This window comes from Glarea lozoyensis, assembly GCF_000409485.1.
Source record: "Glarea lozoyensis ATCC 20868 chromosome Unknown GLAREA5, whole genome shotgun sequence".
NCBI lineage: Eukaryota > Fungi > Ascomycota > Leotiomycetes > Helotiales > Helotiaceae > Glarea > Glarea lozoyensis.
The window spans coordinates 97,147-112,010 of record NW_007361000.1 but is presented as its reverse complement, the minus strand read 5'-3'; the positions used below and the strand labels follow the sequence as shown (position 1 = coordinate 112,010).

General features: G+C 46.6%; 6 protein-coding genes across 6 annotated transcripts; all 6 read right to left on the bottom strand.

The window, feature by feature from the left end:
• Positions 1–306: 306 nt before the first annotated feature.
• On the bottom strand, positions 307–2,133 carry GLAREA_04225 (uncharacterized protein; the record flags this gene model as incomplete). Its single annotated transcript, XM_008086602.1, has 4 exons — positions 307–554; positions 655–1,571; positions 1,702–1,814; positions 1,891–2,133. The coding sequence occupies 4 exons, from the start codon at positions 2,131–2,133 to the stop codon at positions 307–309; spliced, it is 1,521 nt and encodes a 506-aa protein (XP_008084793.1).
• A 1,459-nt stretch (positions 2,134–3,592) lies between these two features.
• GLAREA_04224 (HAD-like protein) lies at positions 3,593–4,369 on the bottom strand (the record flags this gene model as incomplete). Its single annotated transcript, XM_008086601.1, has 1 exon — positions 3,593–4,369. One exon carries the CDS (start codon positions 4,367–4,369, stop codon positions 3,593–3,595), a length of 777 nt encoding a protein of 258 aa, XP_008084792.1.
• Positions 4,370–6,947: 2,578 nt separating this feature from the next.
• Positions 6,948–7,653, bottom strand: GLAREA_04223 (phosphoglycerate mutase family protein, putative; the record flags this gene model as incomplete). The annotated part of the gene is made up of 3 exons (XM_008086600.1): positions 6,948–7,029; positions 7,132–7,363; positions 7,443–7,653. 3 exons carry the CDS (start codon positions 7,651–7,653, stop codon positions 6,948–6,950), a joined length of 525 nt encoding a protein of 174 aa, XP_008084791.1.
• Positions 7,654–8,402: 749 nt separating this feature from the next.
• GLAREA_04222 (uncharacterized protein) lies at positions 8,403–9,317 on the bottom strand (the record flags this gene model as incomplete). Its single annotated transcript, XM_008086599.1, has 1 exon — positions 8,403–9,317. One exon carries the CDS (start codon positions 9,315–9,317, stop codon positions 8,403–8,405), a length of 915 nt encoding a protein of 304 aa, XP_008084790.1.
• A 751-nt stretch (positions 9,318–10,068) lies between these two features.
• On the bottom strand, positions 10,069–11,456 carry GLAREA_04221 (uncharacterized protein; the record flags this gene model as incomplete). The annotated part of the gene is made up of 3 exons (XM_008086598.1): positions 10,069–10,761; positions 10,809–10,952; positions 11,004–11,456. 3 exons carry the CDS (start codon positions 11,454–11,456, stop codon positions 10,069–10,071), a joined length of 1,290 nt encoding a protein of 429 aa, XP_008084789.1.
• Positions 11,457–12,658: 1,202 nt separating this feature from the next.
• On the bottom strand, positions 12,659–14,336 carry GLAREA_04220 (Acid protease; the record flags this gene model as incomplete). The annotated part of the gene is made up of 3 exons (XM_008086597.1): positions 12,659–13,581; positions 13,637–13,951; positions 14,003–14,336. 3 exons carry the CDS (start codon positions 14,334–14,336, stop codon positions 12,659–12,661), a joined length of 1,572 nt encoding a protein of 523 aa, XP_008084788.1.
• Between the last annotated feature and the right edge of the window lie 528 nt (positions 14,337–14,864).

Here is a 14,864-nt window from a genome sequence, read left to right as displayed (position 1 = left end):
TTCGTTCCCAGCTCATCTGCTTCTCGTTGTTCCGTACCCGAGTAGGTTTCTTGGATGTTCCCCCTAGATTTTCATATACTGGGGACGACCTTGAAAGTCCTAAGTGGACTTGAAGTTTCGAACGAAACCAAATCTAGGATCTGTTTTAACCACGCTTGTATACAGAGGAAGTAAAACTTTCAAACACCAAACCCTCTACGCACCCTTATACAGATAAAAGCCAGCCACTGAGTCCCAAGCAACCACTACACTAACCTCCATCCTCTAATCCCATCCATTTCCTTTTCTGCCCCCCCCGACCCCTCTCTACCGTCTAAAGGGATTCCCAAACCCATCCCGTTCTTCAATCGTAATATGCCAGTAATGCACAAAGGGGTTTGGTCGTGGATGCCTTGTTTCTTGAGCGGGGGGCGGTGTAGTTGGGGGGGAAGATGGTCGTTGAATCCATTCATTCTGCTTCTTGTAGGCGGTTACGAAACGGACTGTGGGCGGGTTCCAGGTGGAGAGGTCGAGAAAGGGACCGTTGTTTGCGGAGGTGAAGAGGGAGGGGAGGACTGTGAGGAAAGTTAGTGAGGGCAAGAGGAAAAGGGGCAAGGGGAAAGGCGGGTCTATGATATGTGAAAGGGAAGAAAAGGGGTTCGGGTTGCAACTCACTTTTTCTCAACTGTTTTTCCCTGAGATTTCTCATCTTCACTTCCTCCAAAAGTTGTTGCATCTTCCTTGTCACGATGTCCCAGTCCCCCGAACCTTTCTCATACAACCCCTTCTTGAGCTCTCGCACTAACTGAACAGCTTCTATAGATGGCACCATCCCCTCAAGCACCATACTCGGATCTCCCATCGGCTCACCAAAAACAACAGCATGTTCCTGCGCACAAACCCTCACTTCATCAACAACGAGCAGCAATTCATCGACTTGATGCATAATCAACATCTCAAAACTGCCGAACGCCTCGTCTTCATTCGGGGATACAAAGTCCGTCAATTTGAGCGCTATACTATGCAATTTCGCCGGTCCTGAGGTGAGGCAGCTGTTTGTAAGGCAGTCTGAGCAAGGAGCTGTGACAAGTCGAGATGAAGTGGTGGAAAACCCTTTGTGGGGGGAGCATTTGCCGCAGAGCCAGTTTGTGGATTGGGGAAGGGTGCGAAGAGGGTCGGAGGGGAAGTAAAAGGTGTCTGTGTCTTTGTTGAAGGGGTTCCAGGCGCGGGGTGGAGGGTCGAAAGGGATACAGCGGGGTGAGTGGTCTTCGGGAGGTGGTGGTCTGGTGGTGCCGATTTTGAGAATTTCAAGACCGTCGATGTCTGAATTCTCGGGTTCTGGTGCAAGATTTTCGTAATTACCAATAGCCCACAGCGTCTCCTCGCGCTCGAGATTCGTGTTGCAGTATACAAGTGGCGGAGCCGGTCGGTGCTGAGTTGAGTGGAAGAGGAAGTAGTCGAATTTTAACGAGTCAAGGGCATGGAGTGATTCTTTGCAGACGTAGGCGATGTTGAGGACTTTTGATCGAGATATGGTTTTTGCGGTGATGATGTGGGTTTGGGGGATGGTGGCTGCGGTTTGATAGATTATTCTGGGGAGATTAGTTAGTGATCGAAAGTTGAGCGGTGTCCTGTGGGAGATTTTAATTAAACCTTGAATATGCTATTCATGATTTTATCGTAGGAAGTTGGAAAATTACACAGAATGGTAAATCAACTTACATTCTAATCTCCTTTGGTAATTTCATGAAATAGGGCCAAGTTTTGTGTTGTTTGAATTCAAGTGTCCGCAAATTCGATTCCATGTCACTATATTTTCGTTTCAAGGTATTTATCTATATTTGCAGTCAGCATTGAGATGTAAATCCCAACATAACAAGAATGACTCTAATGAGATTCAGCGGCCCATACCTCATTCTGAAGAGCCATGTTGGATTTTCGATAGTCATCAACACATTGCGTTAGCTTATTAACGGAGCTTAGAAGTTCTGTATTACTCTGTTTATTCGATCGTTGAGCCGTAACAGGTATGCTATCGCTCGTTTCGGCAAGTCTGGTAATTTGCGGGCTTTTGGAAGTCTTCGCTTGCCGTTTAGCAGTTCGATGTTGCTTGCAAAGTCTAGTAAACTTGTTGGCTCGCTTACGGTAATCCATTTTGAACGAAGTGGTATAAATGATAGAAGGATGATTGAAATGCTAGTTAGGAGTGGTAAAATGAGGTAAGAAAGGAACGAAGACATGAAATATTGAAGTGAGTGCTTTCACAACATGAATCACAACTCCATACTCAACCAACCAAACTGTTATTCATTCTCCCTTGAACACTCACACTTCAACAGCCTAGATTTCCACCGGCACATTCGTTGTAAAGTGGACCTTTTGATATCTTTTTACGTCACTGGGCCTATTTCGAAACACCAACTCTCTTTAACCTTAATATTTTGGTGAGTTCAAATAAAGATAACAACCTTCGTCCCAATATTAGCATCTCGAATTTGAACACCGAAGATAAACTTTACAGCCACTGGACGCGCGATGGGCGCCTCCGTTGGAAAGTGGACAGTTCGATATCTTTGATCAGTCACTTGATCTCTTTCATGACACCAACACTCTTTAACTCTAATTTTTTGACTTGATACAAAGATATCAACATTCTTCCCAACACTAAAATATCGAATATGAACACCGAAGACAAAGACGGGATGGAATGGTGGGCGCTTCTGTTGGATGTGAAGGACCTTTGTCCCTCGTGATGCCGGTGAGGGTTGGGTCGCAACACCAACACTTCTTTTTCATCGAACGCTAGCTACATGAGAGTTCTTATTGGTTTCGAATGCATTTTGCGAGGGTAAGAGTGTCGTTTCTTGTAGCAAGGTTGTGCTCAAACTTTTGATTTCCAATGAGATTTGGAATGTGTTTCGTGGTTAAGTGTTGAAAGATAATATCTCCAGTTAAACTGTGACCCTTTGCAAGATGGTGCGGTTTGATGGTTGGTGTTGGAAGTGTTGCACTATAAATATTGAGCGCAATGAAATGTAAAAAAAACTATTGGTGGCTGTTTTCCTCTACACACAAGCCTGTCGCGTCAAGGACTACTTCAAATGACCTAGTGAGGCTCAGACAAAATTTCCCGTAAACTTGCAGGCTCTTCATTTCTCTTCAATTTCAAGTACAATATTTGCGAGCCAATATTCTGAATCTTTGGGAAAGAAAAAGGCTGTCGCTTGTGGGAAACGCGGTCAAAAGGGTAGAATGCAATATGCCTGGATGTTCGTGGTTATTTAGTATAGAAGGTGACTTTTCAAAAAATGAAGGTGCTTATCGAGATATTTTTAGAAAGGTTTTCCTTACAACTAAAGACAACTTCCTTACTATATGATTCACCTGCCTCTGATAGTTCATGATTATAAGCGTATTTATGACTATAATTCCTGCCATAGGACGTGGCTTAAGGTTTTTGTTTTCGTTTTTCAGGAACTAGTAACATTTGGACTAGGACCGACCAAGAGACGGTACAAGTCTGATGAGGTGACCTGAACCTCTGCTGACCTGCTGTTCTAGCATGGTCGAAGGTCGCTCTTCTCAATAAATAATAAGTAGTCTCTGATCATGATTATTGGTGATCAACGAGTCCTAATACTTCTAGTAGGTCATAAAAAGTGCCGTCGTATACTGGTTCGTTCTCTATTCCTGCCTCTGTAACCGTCCCAATAAATGCGTCTACGTCGTCGTCGACTTTGGTCATATCTTCGCGCGTATCCTCCGTCCACCTCCTAACATACACAGTCTTCATGCCAACAGCTTTCGCAGCTCGTAAATCATAAGCATGGGCAGCGACCATTGCACATTCCTCGGGCCGGACACCGACCAGCTGCATCGCCTTTTGGTACAGATGGGGATCGGGTTTTGTGAGGCCCAAAAGCTCACTGGAGAAGAGCATGTCGAAGACGTGCAACCCCGACGATTTCACCAGGTCGAGCTGAAGCCGCATGGTTCCGTTTGCCAGGACAAACAGCTCGACTCCATGAGCCTTGATGGAAGCAAGAGATGACACCACGTCTGCCCACGCCGACATGCCATGCCATGCCTGCACAGCATTGGTCTTTTCCACAGGCGTCAATATTACCCCATGAAGAGCGCAAACCACATCAAGCAGACGAGCAGTGGTCACATCAAAGGACTCCGGTGGGAGATTCTGTTGAAAACGCTCATGGATGTCCTCGAAAAAAATCTCCCGCCAAGCTATGGCGAGATCCTTCTTTGCCGTATCATTTAGGGCCTCTGGGAGCGCGGCTGTAATGCTCGAGTACCAGTCTAAGCAGGTGCCCATGAAATCGAAAAAGACTGCGCGAATGCCACTCGGATACTGGAGGTCGGATCTGGTTGACATTGCTGAGAACAGGAGTAGGGTCGTCCACGCTAACTCTTGCCAACAGGTAACCTTCAACTCGCCAAAGGACAATATGCTGGTCTGTGTAGAGCTCAGATCGGACAGTTGAAAACTGTTGTGATGCAGGATTGAGCGCTGCCACGAAAATTCAAGAGGACTGAATTAGACTAATCAGACTCGCAGGCATATGACCTTGCTTCGTAAATCAGAGAATCAAAGCCCGAACGTTGAAAAAGTGTCGGTAGATGCTCGCTGCCAAGTAAGCCGGGAATATCGGCTTTTAAAATCACTGTTATCGGCTATTTCTGATATCCTAATAGGTTGGAACCGTACCATGAAGCCTTCAAAAAAGCTTGTTAAAGTGGGATCAAATTTGGTCCAGTAAGAGCAGATGCTGCGGTTCTTGCGGGCGTTAAAATATCACATTGTGATCTTCGGATAGAGCTTGTAAAGAATCCTTCTGAACTGTTATTGGACTGTTGGTCGAACTCTACTTCTTGAATTCTGGGTTTTCTGTGTGCTGACATGATGAGTTAACAGCTTTATGTGTATATTGACACTACCGTGTAGATTCTGCGCCCACATATTTGTGTAGCTGTACTGCAAAGGGAATTGTCTCTGGCTACGCTCGGAGATTATAGCATGTGAGAGATTGCATCAGCCTCCCTCAATATGTGCATTATGATTTTCAGCAAAACAGCATCGTCACCCCTGAGCTCCTTCGAGAGCTGGCCCTTAGCTCTGTGCAACGAATACAATGAATATAGGCTTTGTAATTAGTATACGTATCAAATATAGAAATTATATACGTGGTTCTAATCAGGCAATTATTTGTATTCATGATTAACATTAAGGATAATTTCTATATTCAATATTCAAGATTCTTTTGGATATATCAAAATCTAATACTATAAGCTACCGGGAAAAAACCCCAAGATTAGTAATTATAGTATTACGACTATAGTAAATGATCTAGGGGCCTACTTTAACACTAAGAATTAAGTCGGTCAACTAAGGAATTGGAGGCCGTATAACCTCTTATGTGTCTAATCTATACTGAGTATATAAAATTAGACTTCGAATACTTATTATTATCTATTTATATAGAACACTAGGTAGTAGTCGATATTATATACTAAATAGTACCTAGAACCGATAATTATTAGCCGATATTTATATTCGAATTAATAGATATATCTAGATTTGTGATATAATTAAGGACCTCGATAATTATCGTTTCCTAATTAAACTAACGAATATTTGAGAATCAATAATCGTCGCATAGACCTACTGGCCCTTCGGAGAGATTCAAAATCTCAACCGACGAAGAAAATGCGTACTTGATCGCCTTGAAATATGGTAGGTATCAAACACAGAGTAGTGTAACCTACAATAGTAATTACGGTGCGGGATCTAGGTAAGTCACAATACCAGTCCCGTAGCCGCCCTTTCAAGGATTCGCTGACTCTTCACTTTCACAGTACTGGTACAAACGATCGTGTGTGAGAGAGGAAATCCTCATATGACCAACGAAATAACGCACTAAATGGTTTAATGTTTTTTGTCATTTTATTACTTCTTCAAATGTATATATTTGTAATTATTCGCTCGAGCAACTTTAGCGATAGAATGTTGGGATACCTCATGGGCAGCGAAAATGATTTATGATAGATAGGAAAAGGCGACATAAGGAGTGTGGGACTTTGGATATGTCAACTTGTGTTTATCCCAAAAAAGATAAATGGGCGAAGGCGGTCAAATAAATTGAAAAACGGAAAACGAATCCTCGAGCAATAACCTACATGACCCTATGAGCTGCTACTTATTGGAACTCCAAGATAACATTCTGTTTCTCGTCGTCCTTCATGTCGCCATTTCTTTTTTTGGCAGATGGTGTATGCCGTCTAGCTTGCCATGTTCAATGTGTTAAATTGTTTGATATGCCTCGATTTGATTAAGTTAATGTAGTATAGGTAATGTAATCAAAATTGACATACATCAACAGTAACTAGTTTCAGCTTGGCTACTTTGATTACCGCCATCCACATGTAATTTGACTAGTGGAACAGCTAGATGTACACGGGTCGAAATTTCGTACTTGGGTATTGAGTAATTGCGCTTCTAGAGTGATATTCGAAAATCACTTAAGGCGATAGCTAAGGAAACAAAAGAACCCATTACTAGTTTTCAAAAGTATACAGAAGTAGCGAATCGAACTGTATTTCATAGTTATTTATACACAACTAGTAGTTAAGGTAGTCAAATAAATCATGATTACCGAATTAGTTGGTTGAAAGTTTCTCTAAATAGCGATAGCTATGCATTGCTAGATATCCCAACCACTGAGATTCTTGCCGTTTCACTGCAAAAGCCAATGGATCACCTCGAAAAACACAAGGGAACTACAATCGGCCTCAATGAATAGTTATAGGATGAAGTTTACTGCTTACTTTCCGGTTTCTGAGAAAATCATCATGCTTGACACTTGAGCCTATACATTTGGATCATTGTGCGAAGAGTATCGCTCCTCAAAACCCAGCGCTCACGCATACAGGCTCAAACTCCCAGCTTTCACCCATCAATCCAGTCCAGGACAATTCTCAGAAGTAACAGCAGTAACACTCTTATACGGCTTCGGATCCGTCCAAATAAGATTAAACCTGCACCAAATTCATTAGCCATCCTCCTTCAACTCCCATCCCACCATCCATTCCACCATTCCACCATTCCACCAAGTCACAAAAATAGAGAAACAAACTCACGACTCATCAGGATAACTCAACGGCTTCTTCATCCCCAAACTCCCCACAATATCACTCAACGCATCATGCTCCCAACAAACAAGCACATTCTTCCCACTCCCCTTCTTCTCGAACTTAGCTACCGCATCAGCGACACAATCCGGATCGTCACGATCACAGGATGTATCGACCGTAATTCCCAAGTCCGCGGCGACGGGTTGGACTGTTAGGAGGGGGCGTGTTCTTTTGCCATCTTCACACACATCAGCTCAGAAAAATGTTTCACTGAATTGTGGAGTGAGAAGTTGAAGGGAAGGGAAGGGAAGACGAACTAGCTTTCGGCGTCTGCGCCAATATCTTGCCGATGTTGTATTGTGACGCATTTCCAAACACAGTGCGTAGACACTGCGCGCGTTGTTGGCCTTGTATCGTTAGGCCATCGCCGCCGTCTGCGGGTTTCTCGCCGTGGCGGATGAGGTAGACTGTTGGTGTCGCTGAGGCTGTGGCTGTTAGGGCGAGGATGAGGAGGGTGGTTAACAACATGATGGTTTGGTATAGGAAAAAGTGTTGTTTGAAACCAGGAATGAATTTCTCAAAGAGAAAAAGTCTTTCAATGCTTCTTATGACAAAATCAAACCCTCAACTACCCTCCTATTCATCCACGCCAACAACCTAGCGCCCGCATCTGCAACATACCATTCAGATGCCGCGACTAGCTGAAGCTTGAATATGAGCTACGTTCAGCTAGCGAATGAATACGACGCAGCTACGCTCTAGCTAGCGAATAATATTCTAACTTTCGTACACATGTTGTGCCTCGGTTTGTGCTTTGGAAAAGGTGTGCATGCTTCTTTGGGTACGAATGGTTTGGCTGATTGGATGAGCTGAAGAATATGCAGGTACGAGCTGCATTAGGAAGCTGGAAATGCATGTAGGAATTGCAGGCGTGGGGTTACACCTGGGGGCGAATGACGAAGCTTCGTGAAACGCTTTCGAAGAGGTAAGTTTAGGTTTGGTGAGACTTGAATAATGTGTGACAAAATGTTTTGGCTGAAATAATGTTCAAGATCTGCGTTCCGTGGGTTGTGTATCCAGTTGAGCAAGTGTAAATCTTCTCTCGACTCGTAATCGCTATCGTCTGTGCCTGAACGCCTATATATGCGCTTGATATCGCAAAAATGAAGATACCCAGTTCCCAACACCAGGCTATGATGGAACAAATTTGCTCAAAACCGAAAGTACCCAAAGTTCTTAAATATCAAACGCCTTTCTCATCCCATGCCTAATTCATATCACAACTTCCCAGCAGCACCCTCATCTACCGTCTCAACAACCTCGTCCTCCTTCCCCGCAATCTCAAGCTTACTCAGTTTCCTAATAATCGACATCTTCTGATCAAACCCCTCAAGCAGCGCTTTCATCTCTTCATCACCAACTTCCCCACTACCACCCGCAACCAAACCCTCACCCGAAAACGTATCTGCATCCACACCTTCAACCCTCAACATCAACCCCCCAGCCTGCTTCCCTCCCTCCCCACCATCAAAAGTCGGCGCAACCTCCACACTAGCATTCAACACCTGCCAATCGCTCGAAAAGCAATTCACGCAAGTAACTCCATCCCCAGCATCATTAACATCAATAACCACAACCCTTTCCTCTCGCGCTCCCTCCCCATCATCACCCCCTCGTAACGACCTAACAACCTTCCCCGTATACCCCTCCCCATCCTCATCATCGGCAAACAAATAATGCACTTCATTCGGATGCACCGTATCGCCCGTCCTCGAATCATCAACTAGCACGAAGAAAGGCTGGAAATCCTCGGGTCTGTCCGTCGTCTTTCCCCCACCTAGCGCGCCGCGTAATGTACTAGATCCCAAGCCTAGCCCCTCACTATGCGCTCCATGATGAGGCTCTGGATCTGCAGAGAGAGGACGGTTTGAACTTGAGGTGTGCGATGGAGGTGGGATTATATGCAGCCTTGCCTTTGGATTCGAGGTACGTCGGGGAGGTGGCGGCATCGCTGTTCTATCTTTATCCCCATTTTCCGCGTTGCTTTCTCCCTCATCTGGGCCACCATCTACGTGTGCGTCCTTTGCAGTTCGATCTGTTTGTTCCGCACTGGTGTGCTCGTTTGGGATCGATGATGCCGGAGGAGGGTCTTTGCCCGGTGTTGGGTGCGGTATTGATTGGGAAGCTTCCATTATGTGATTGTGGTGCTGGTTTGGATGATCTGAGCGAGACTGTGGGCTTTCACAGCTCATCTATGGGTGTTGGGCATGGTGATGGATAATGGAGGCAAGGCTGGTATACAGAGTTCGGTTGAATACGGCCGACGGAATATTATTAGAGTGACGTTGGAGATCGATAAATTCACGCCTCAGCCTCGCTTCGCCTTCACTTGGTAACTCCTGAGTTCTGTCCCCAAACATTTGTCTTCCATCTCCGTCTAATATAACAAAAGATACATAAACCATATCAACCAAACTTGCCATTATAACCACTACAAACCCAAATAGAAAATTACCTCCTCAAAGCTCTCCAGTGTTCGAAATGAAATAATATTGACGAGTACTGTCACTCGTAATTGCAATTTACTTAAACAACTTAACTACTTATGTAACATTTTAACGCCGTAACGATTTACGTAGAGTCTTTGAGTTAATCAGGTACAGTACTATCTTTATAACACGCCTAAGTTATCAAAGCAATGTAGAAATGGCAAAGACGAAAGTATACTATAGAGTGTAATACGTCAAAGATGTATACATGTACAACATCACTCCCTCACGTCGTGATAAGTCTATCTATACTCAGCGATCCGGCGTCTGGTCATAGATACCAAGAGTAGGTACATCAACTATTCGTCGCTCTTACCATAAATCAACCCGTCCGGGAACATCTCCATTCATCTGACCATCCCCCCTCCCTCTACCCAAAAGCCCCCTTACACTCTCACCCCCACCACCTCACCCCCTCCACCTCCCCCACCCACCTCTCAAGCCCACACCCCCCTCCAACCTTCGTCCTCAAATGGCTCACCAACGGCGTCCCCTGTCTCCTAGCCAACACATCCGCAATCCACCTCATCCTCCCTCTGATCCAGGCCTGCTGCTCGGCAGACACATCTTCTAGCCCGGCGTGATACAGCGGCCAGAGCAGATTCGTGATGTTGCAGGTGCGGAGGGGGGTGGCGGGGGTGGAGTGCAGGAAGGGGGGGACGGAGGCGCAGATTGCGGCGGTGAGGGTGTGGGTGTGGTGACAGGAGGGGATGGTGGAGGTTGGAATGGTGAGAAGGCGACGGTGGATGAGGAGACGAAGAGTGCGGTGGTGGTTCCAGATGACGGCGATGAGGAGGGTAGGATAGACGTCGTAGTGATTCTGAAAGACCTCTTCACATGGCTGGGATAACGTTACCGTTTGATATCTAAATTCCGGCGGACAGGTTCGCTCCCAGACCACACATTCTGCGTCGAGAGCGTGGAGTTCGGCACTCGTAACTGCGTCGGAGGAGATGAGATTGATGTATTTGACGTATAGCTGACAGACCTGCGTCGCTGCTGCGTCGACAGGTGGTTCGTCGAGGGCGGCGTTCCATTCGCTGATGTATAGCGGGACGGGGACGTTGCGTTGGAGACAATTCGCTACCTATATATCATCAGTGTCCTACTTAATCCAAATAGAGCGAGTCTTACTATCTGCGCACGATGCTGAATGAAAATCTCCCTCCCAAGCGGATCCTCCAACCTCTCCACCCCACGAAACTTCATCAGCGCCGACGCACCAAACGTATGATTCATCCACGCTTCCATAGACGCATCACTCGCCAACGAATTCGTCTACCTCGAATCAGCCTCTGCACCTCAACGAAAACCACACAACACACACACCTCATAAGCTCCCAGAATCCGCACCCCCACAAACGTCTGATCCCTCCTCGCACCCTCACAATCCCCAATCCGCGCCCGTATCCCTCTCAGCGCAGCCCCATGCTTCCGCGTCGCCACGTCCAGCAGTCCCGGATCGTTCCAGAAATACGACAGCCCGACGTATCCCACCGCCGCAATGGCATCCGCGACCGCGCCATCCATCTTCTCCTGCTGGAACAGCGTGTCCAGGTACCCGAAGCTGCCGGACGAGAAGGCGGATCGGGAGGGGACGAAGTGGTGGAAGAAGAATGAGGTTGCCTGGGTTTCTGGGGGGGTGGTGAGGGGGGTGGGGATTGGTGGTTTTGGCACTGGGGTTTGGCGCTCAGATGAGAGTCGATGTGGTGAGGATTTCTTGTTACAGCCATACTTCCGTGACTTTTCAAGAACAGATTTCAACTCATCCCGAAAAATCATGTCGTCCGAGTTTCTGTAGCCATCGCAAACCCTGTGCGCTCTGCGACATTGCGAGCACGACGGTTTGAGCCTGTCGCACTAAAGCAATCAGTTCTCATAAAGCTTGACATATTTAGAGTCTAGAAATTTCTCACTTTGGTTCTTCTCGATCGACATTCCGCGCAGGATTTGCTGGGTTTACCACAGAATACCATGGCGGGAGTTTGTACTTGTGATCAAAAATGGGGTGGCTCGATCATAACGTAAGAATGGCGATACGGTCAAACATATGATAGGATTTTAGCATACTTAGATACTACCCACCTCACGAAAAGAGCTGTGTGCTTTCCACCGAGTTAGTACTTAAGGAAGTCAGTAGTTGTGAAGTAACCTGTCTTTCATGAGACTGCCCCACAAAGCAATGCCTGCATACTTGGGGGGTTTGGCATGAGTGCCGCGCAGTACTTGTTTTAACCTGATTTTCAAGGCGAAAGAACACCAAAATCCCGGATTTCGACATACTTTACTAAATATATAACTTATTAGTATATAAATAGAATATCCTAAAACTCTTGCTTAAAGTATCTTAATACTTACTCTATTAACCCACTTACTTAGTTTTTAAATTGCTTAGCGTGCGCTTGTGTAATTTTGAGAAAACCTTCTATACGCACCAAAACTTTTGGGGTGCGGCACTCATGCCAAACCCGCCCAAGTACACCGTGCCGCAGCAGATATCACGCTAGTCGTCGAGTAGAATATTACAGTACGAGGCTACCAGGACACAAGAAGCTGACTCGGAACGTTTATCTGAAAACCTCGATTGATCTATAAAGTATAAACAATTCTAATATGATCATCTATACAATATTTTCACATTCATCCTCTTATGCGGATTGCTCCCCCGCCATCCTCATCCCATTCCCAGGCGATGCAAATACAACAAATACATCCTTCATCTATCTATGCCACGTTCTGCCTATCCTATAGACTTTCTACCTGCACTTCCCCATCTCTCCACCAGATTAGAACAACCAACGCATGCTATCCAGATAAAACAAACGCCGCTCGCTATTTAAATTTGTACACATCCCCTCCTCAACCCCCTTGCTTCCCTCGACCACCATCCCACCATCTTTTAACAAAACCTCTTTTAAATCCAATAAACACTTCTAAGAAATGCAAAAAATAAACGCCATATGAGCAGTATACAATGCAATCATTTACAACATCGCAAACACCCCACCACCCACACCCATCAATCCAACGGTGACAGCACCCACCACGACCGCCGCCCATCTAAAAGGTTCTGGTCCCTGTCCAGCAGCGCTCTTCTTGGTGCTCGTACTCGTGCTTGTACCTGTCGCAGCAAATCCGCTCGCAGCGTTCAATCCGGTCGCGGTAGGATTATACGTAGCCGATGCGTCCGCACCAGTAGCCGTTCCGGCCGCTGTAGCTCTTGGGATACCAGTTGCGGTTTGCGTGACAGCAGCTTCATTGGGAGCGGAAGAGGCAGATGGGATTGGTGCTCCTGAACTGGCGAATGGGACGATGTTGGACGATGTGACGTTGAAGTTGGTTTGGCCGAGAGCGATTCGGTTGTTGACGAGATCGTAGACAACGTAGGCGGAGCGGAGGAAGGTGTCGCCTAGTAGGACTGGGAGATCACCTGCTGGTTGGATGCCGAGTTGGCAAGCGGCCTGTCCGTTTGTGAATGTAGGAGTTTGGCCGTTAGTCAGGGTTAATGGGAGGACAAGTTCGGAAACGGAAACTCGAATGACTGGCCCGTCTACACCTCCGAATCCATAATTGATACTTCCATTCTTCTGGGCAAGACTGCAAGGAACGAGGGTCGCACCAAGTTTTGAGTAGTATCGAGCTCCGAGTTCCTCATAGACGACAGCCGCAACATCATCTGGGAGAAGGGTGATGGTAGTTCCGGAATCGAGAATCGCAGCAACAGCAAAGTCGGATGGAGTGAGAACATCAGTACCGGAGCTTGAGGTTGCCGAAAGCGATGTGAAAGCGACGGAGAATGAGGTGACTGCGCGTCGAGCTCTGCTTGGGTAGACAGTAATCGATTGAAGTTCGCCCTGGTATTTCGTAGTATCGATTCCTCCAAACAGAACAGATCCAGTACTAGATTCTAATAACCGTTAGCCCTGCCAATTTCCAAAAAGCTTAACCAAAGCTTAACTCACCAAGATCATTCAACCACAAGCTATATGCCTCGGTAGGAATCAACCCCTGATCTACCAACGCAAACGGCAAATTCGCATAGATCGTACCATTCCCGGTATCAACATTCGCCTCTGAATTATTATATCCAATGCCCATAATCCCCGTGCCAATCGTCCCACTCGTCGCCAACCCCATCTCAAACTGCTGAATCGTCGCGCCTCCAATCGAGAACGTATCTTGGAAGTAATCACCCGCCGACCCAGTACCGTCTACATACGAGATATTAAACTCATCCTGCCCGACCTCGAGAAACGTCGAGGATGTACTTGGGTCAACTACACATCATTAGCCACTTCTTCCAACACAATGGAATAGGATATACGCACAACTCCCCCCATCACACCCACCCCCCTGACTCGCCGGCTCCGAACACACACTCGCACCGCTCGCCGGCACCCACACATCCGAGCTCCCCGTATCAATCTGCACCATCAACTGCTGGGCAGGTGTTCCGACGCTGATATTCGCGAAATAGAGACCCTGGGTGAGGGCATTGGTGAGAGAGACCTGTACGGTGTCGCGCTTGTCGAGACCGCGGTTTTGGAGCTGGCGACGCTCGAGCTGAGCGAGGTGGGCGGTGGGAGAGCGCGCGATGGAGAGTTGGAAGGTGGATGCGCTGATGAGGGGGAGGAGGGCGAGGAGGGTGGTGAGGGTTGTCATTTTGTCTTGGAGCCAAGATGGTGAGGAATTGGCGGGAGAGGCGTATGTACAGATCTAAGCAATTGAAGCCAAGATCGTGAGAACGAAAAGACGAAGGAAAGGTTTGAAGTAGAGACTGAAAGAAGGCAAACAAACAAGCAACTCTCGTCTTGTATTTGGTGGTGGCGGTAGGTGGTGCGTCACTCCGCGCAGCCGTTTGTTTGTCTAGACTTCCTAGCCCCTTTTGGTCGTGGTCTCGAGATCGAAGCTTCCTTGTGCGCGGCCGAAATAGCGTAGGCAAGCTCAGCTCAGCAAACAACAATCAAGTCGCAAGCAAATAGAAAATCAATTAAATTTTTGAAAAAAGAAAGCCGCAACAAGCAAATGTCAGAATAATAATTTGGAAAATGACAGTGCCAAGACCTTCTTATAGCAGACAAAAGGCGGTCCCCTGCATCGGGAGTGTCGGAGGACAATGGGATGTTTGAAGAGGCGCCGCCACAGGGAGTGTGAATGGATGAGATGGGTGATACCCGCGACATGTTTCTT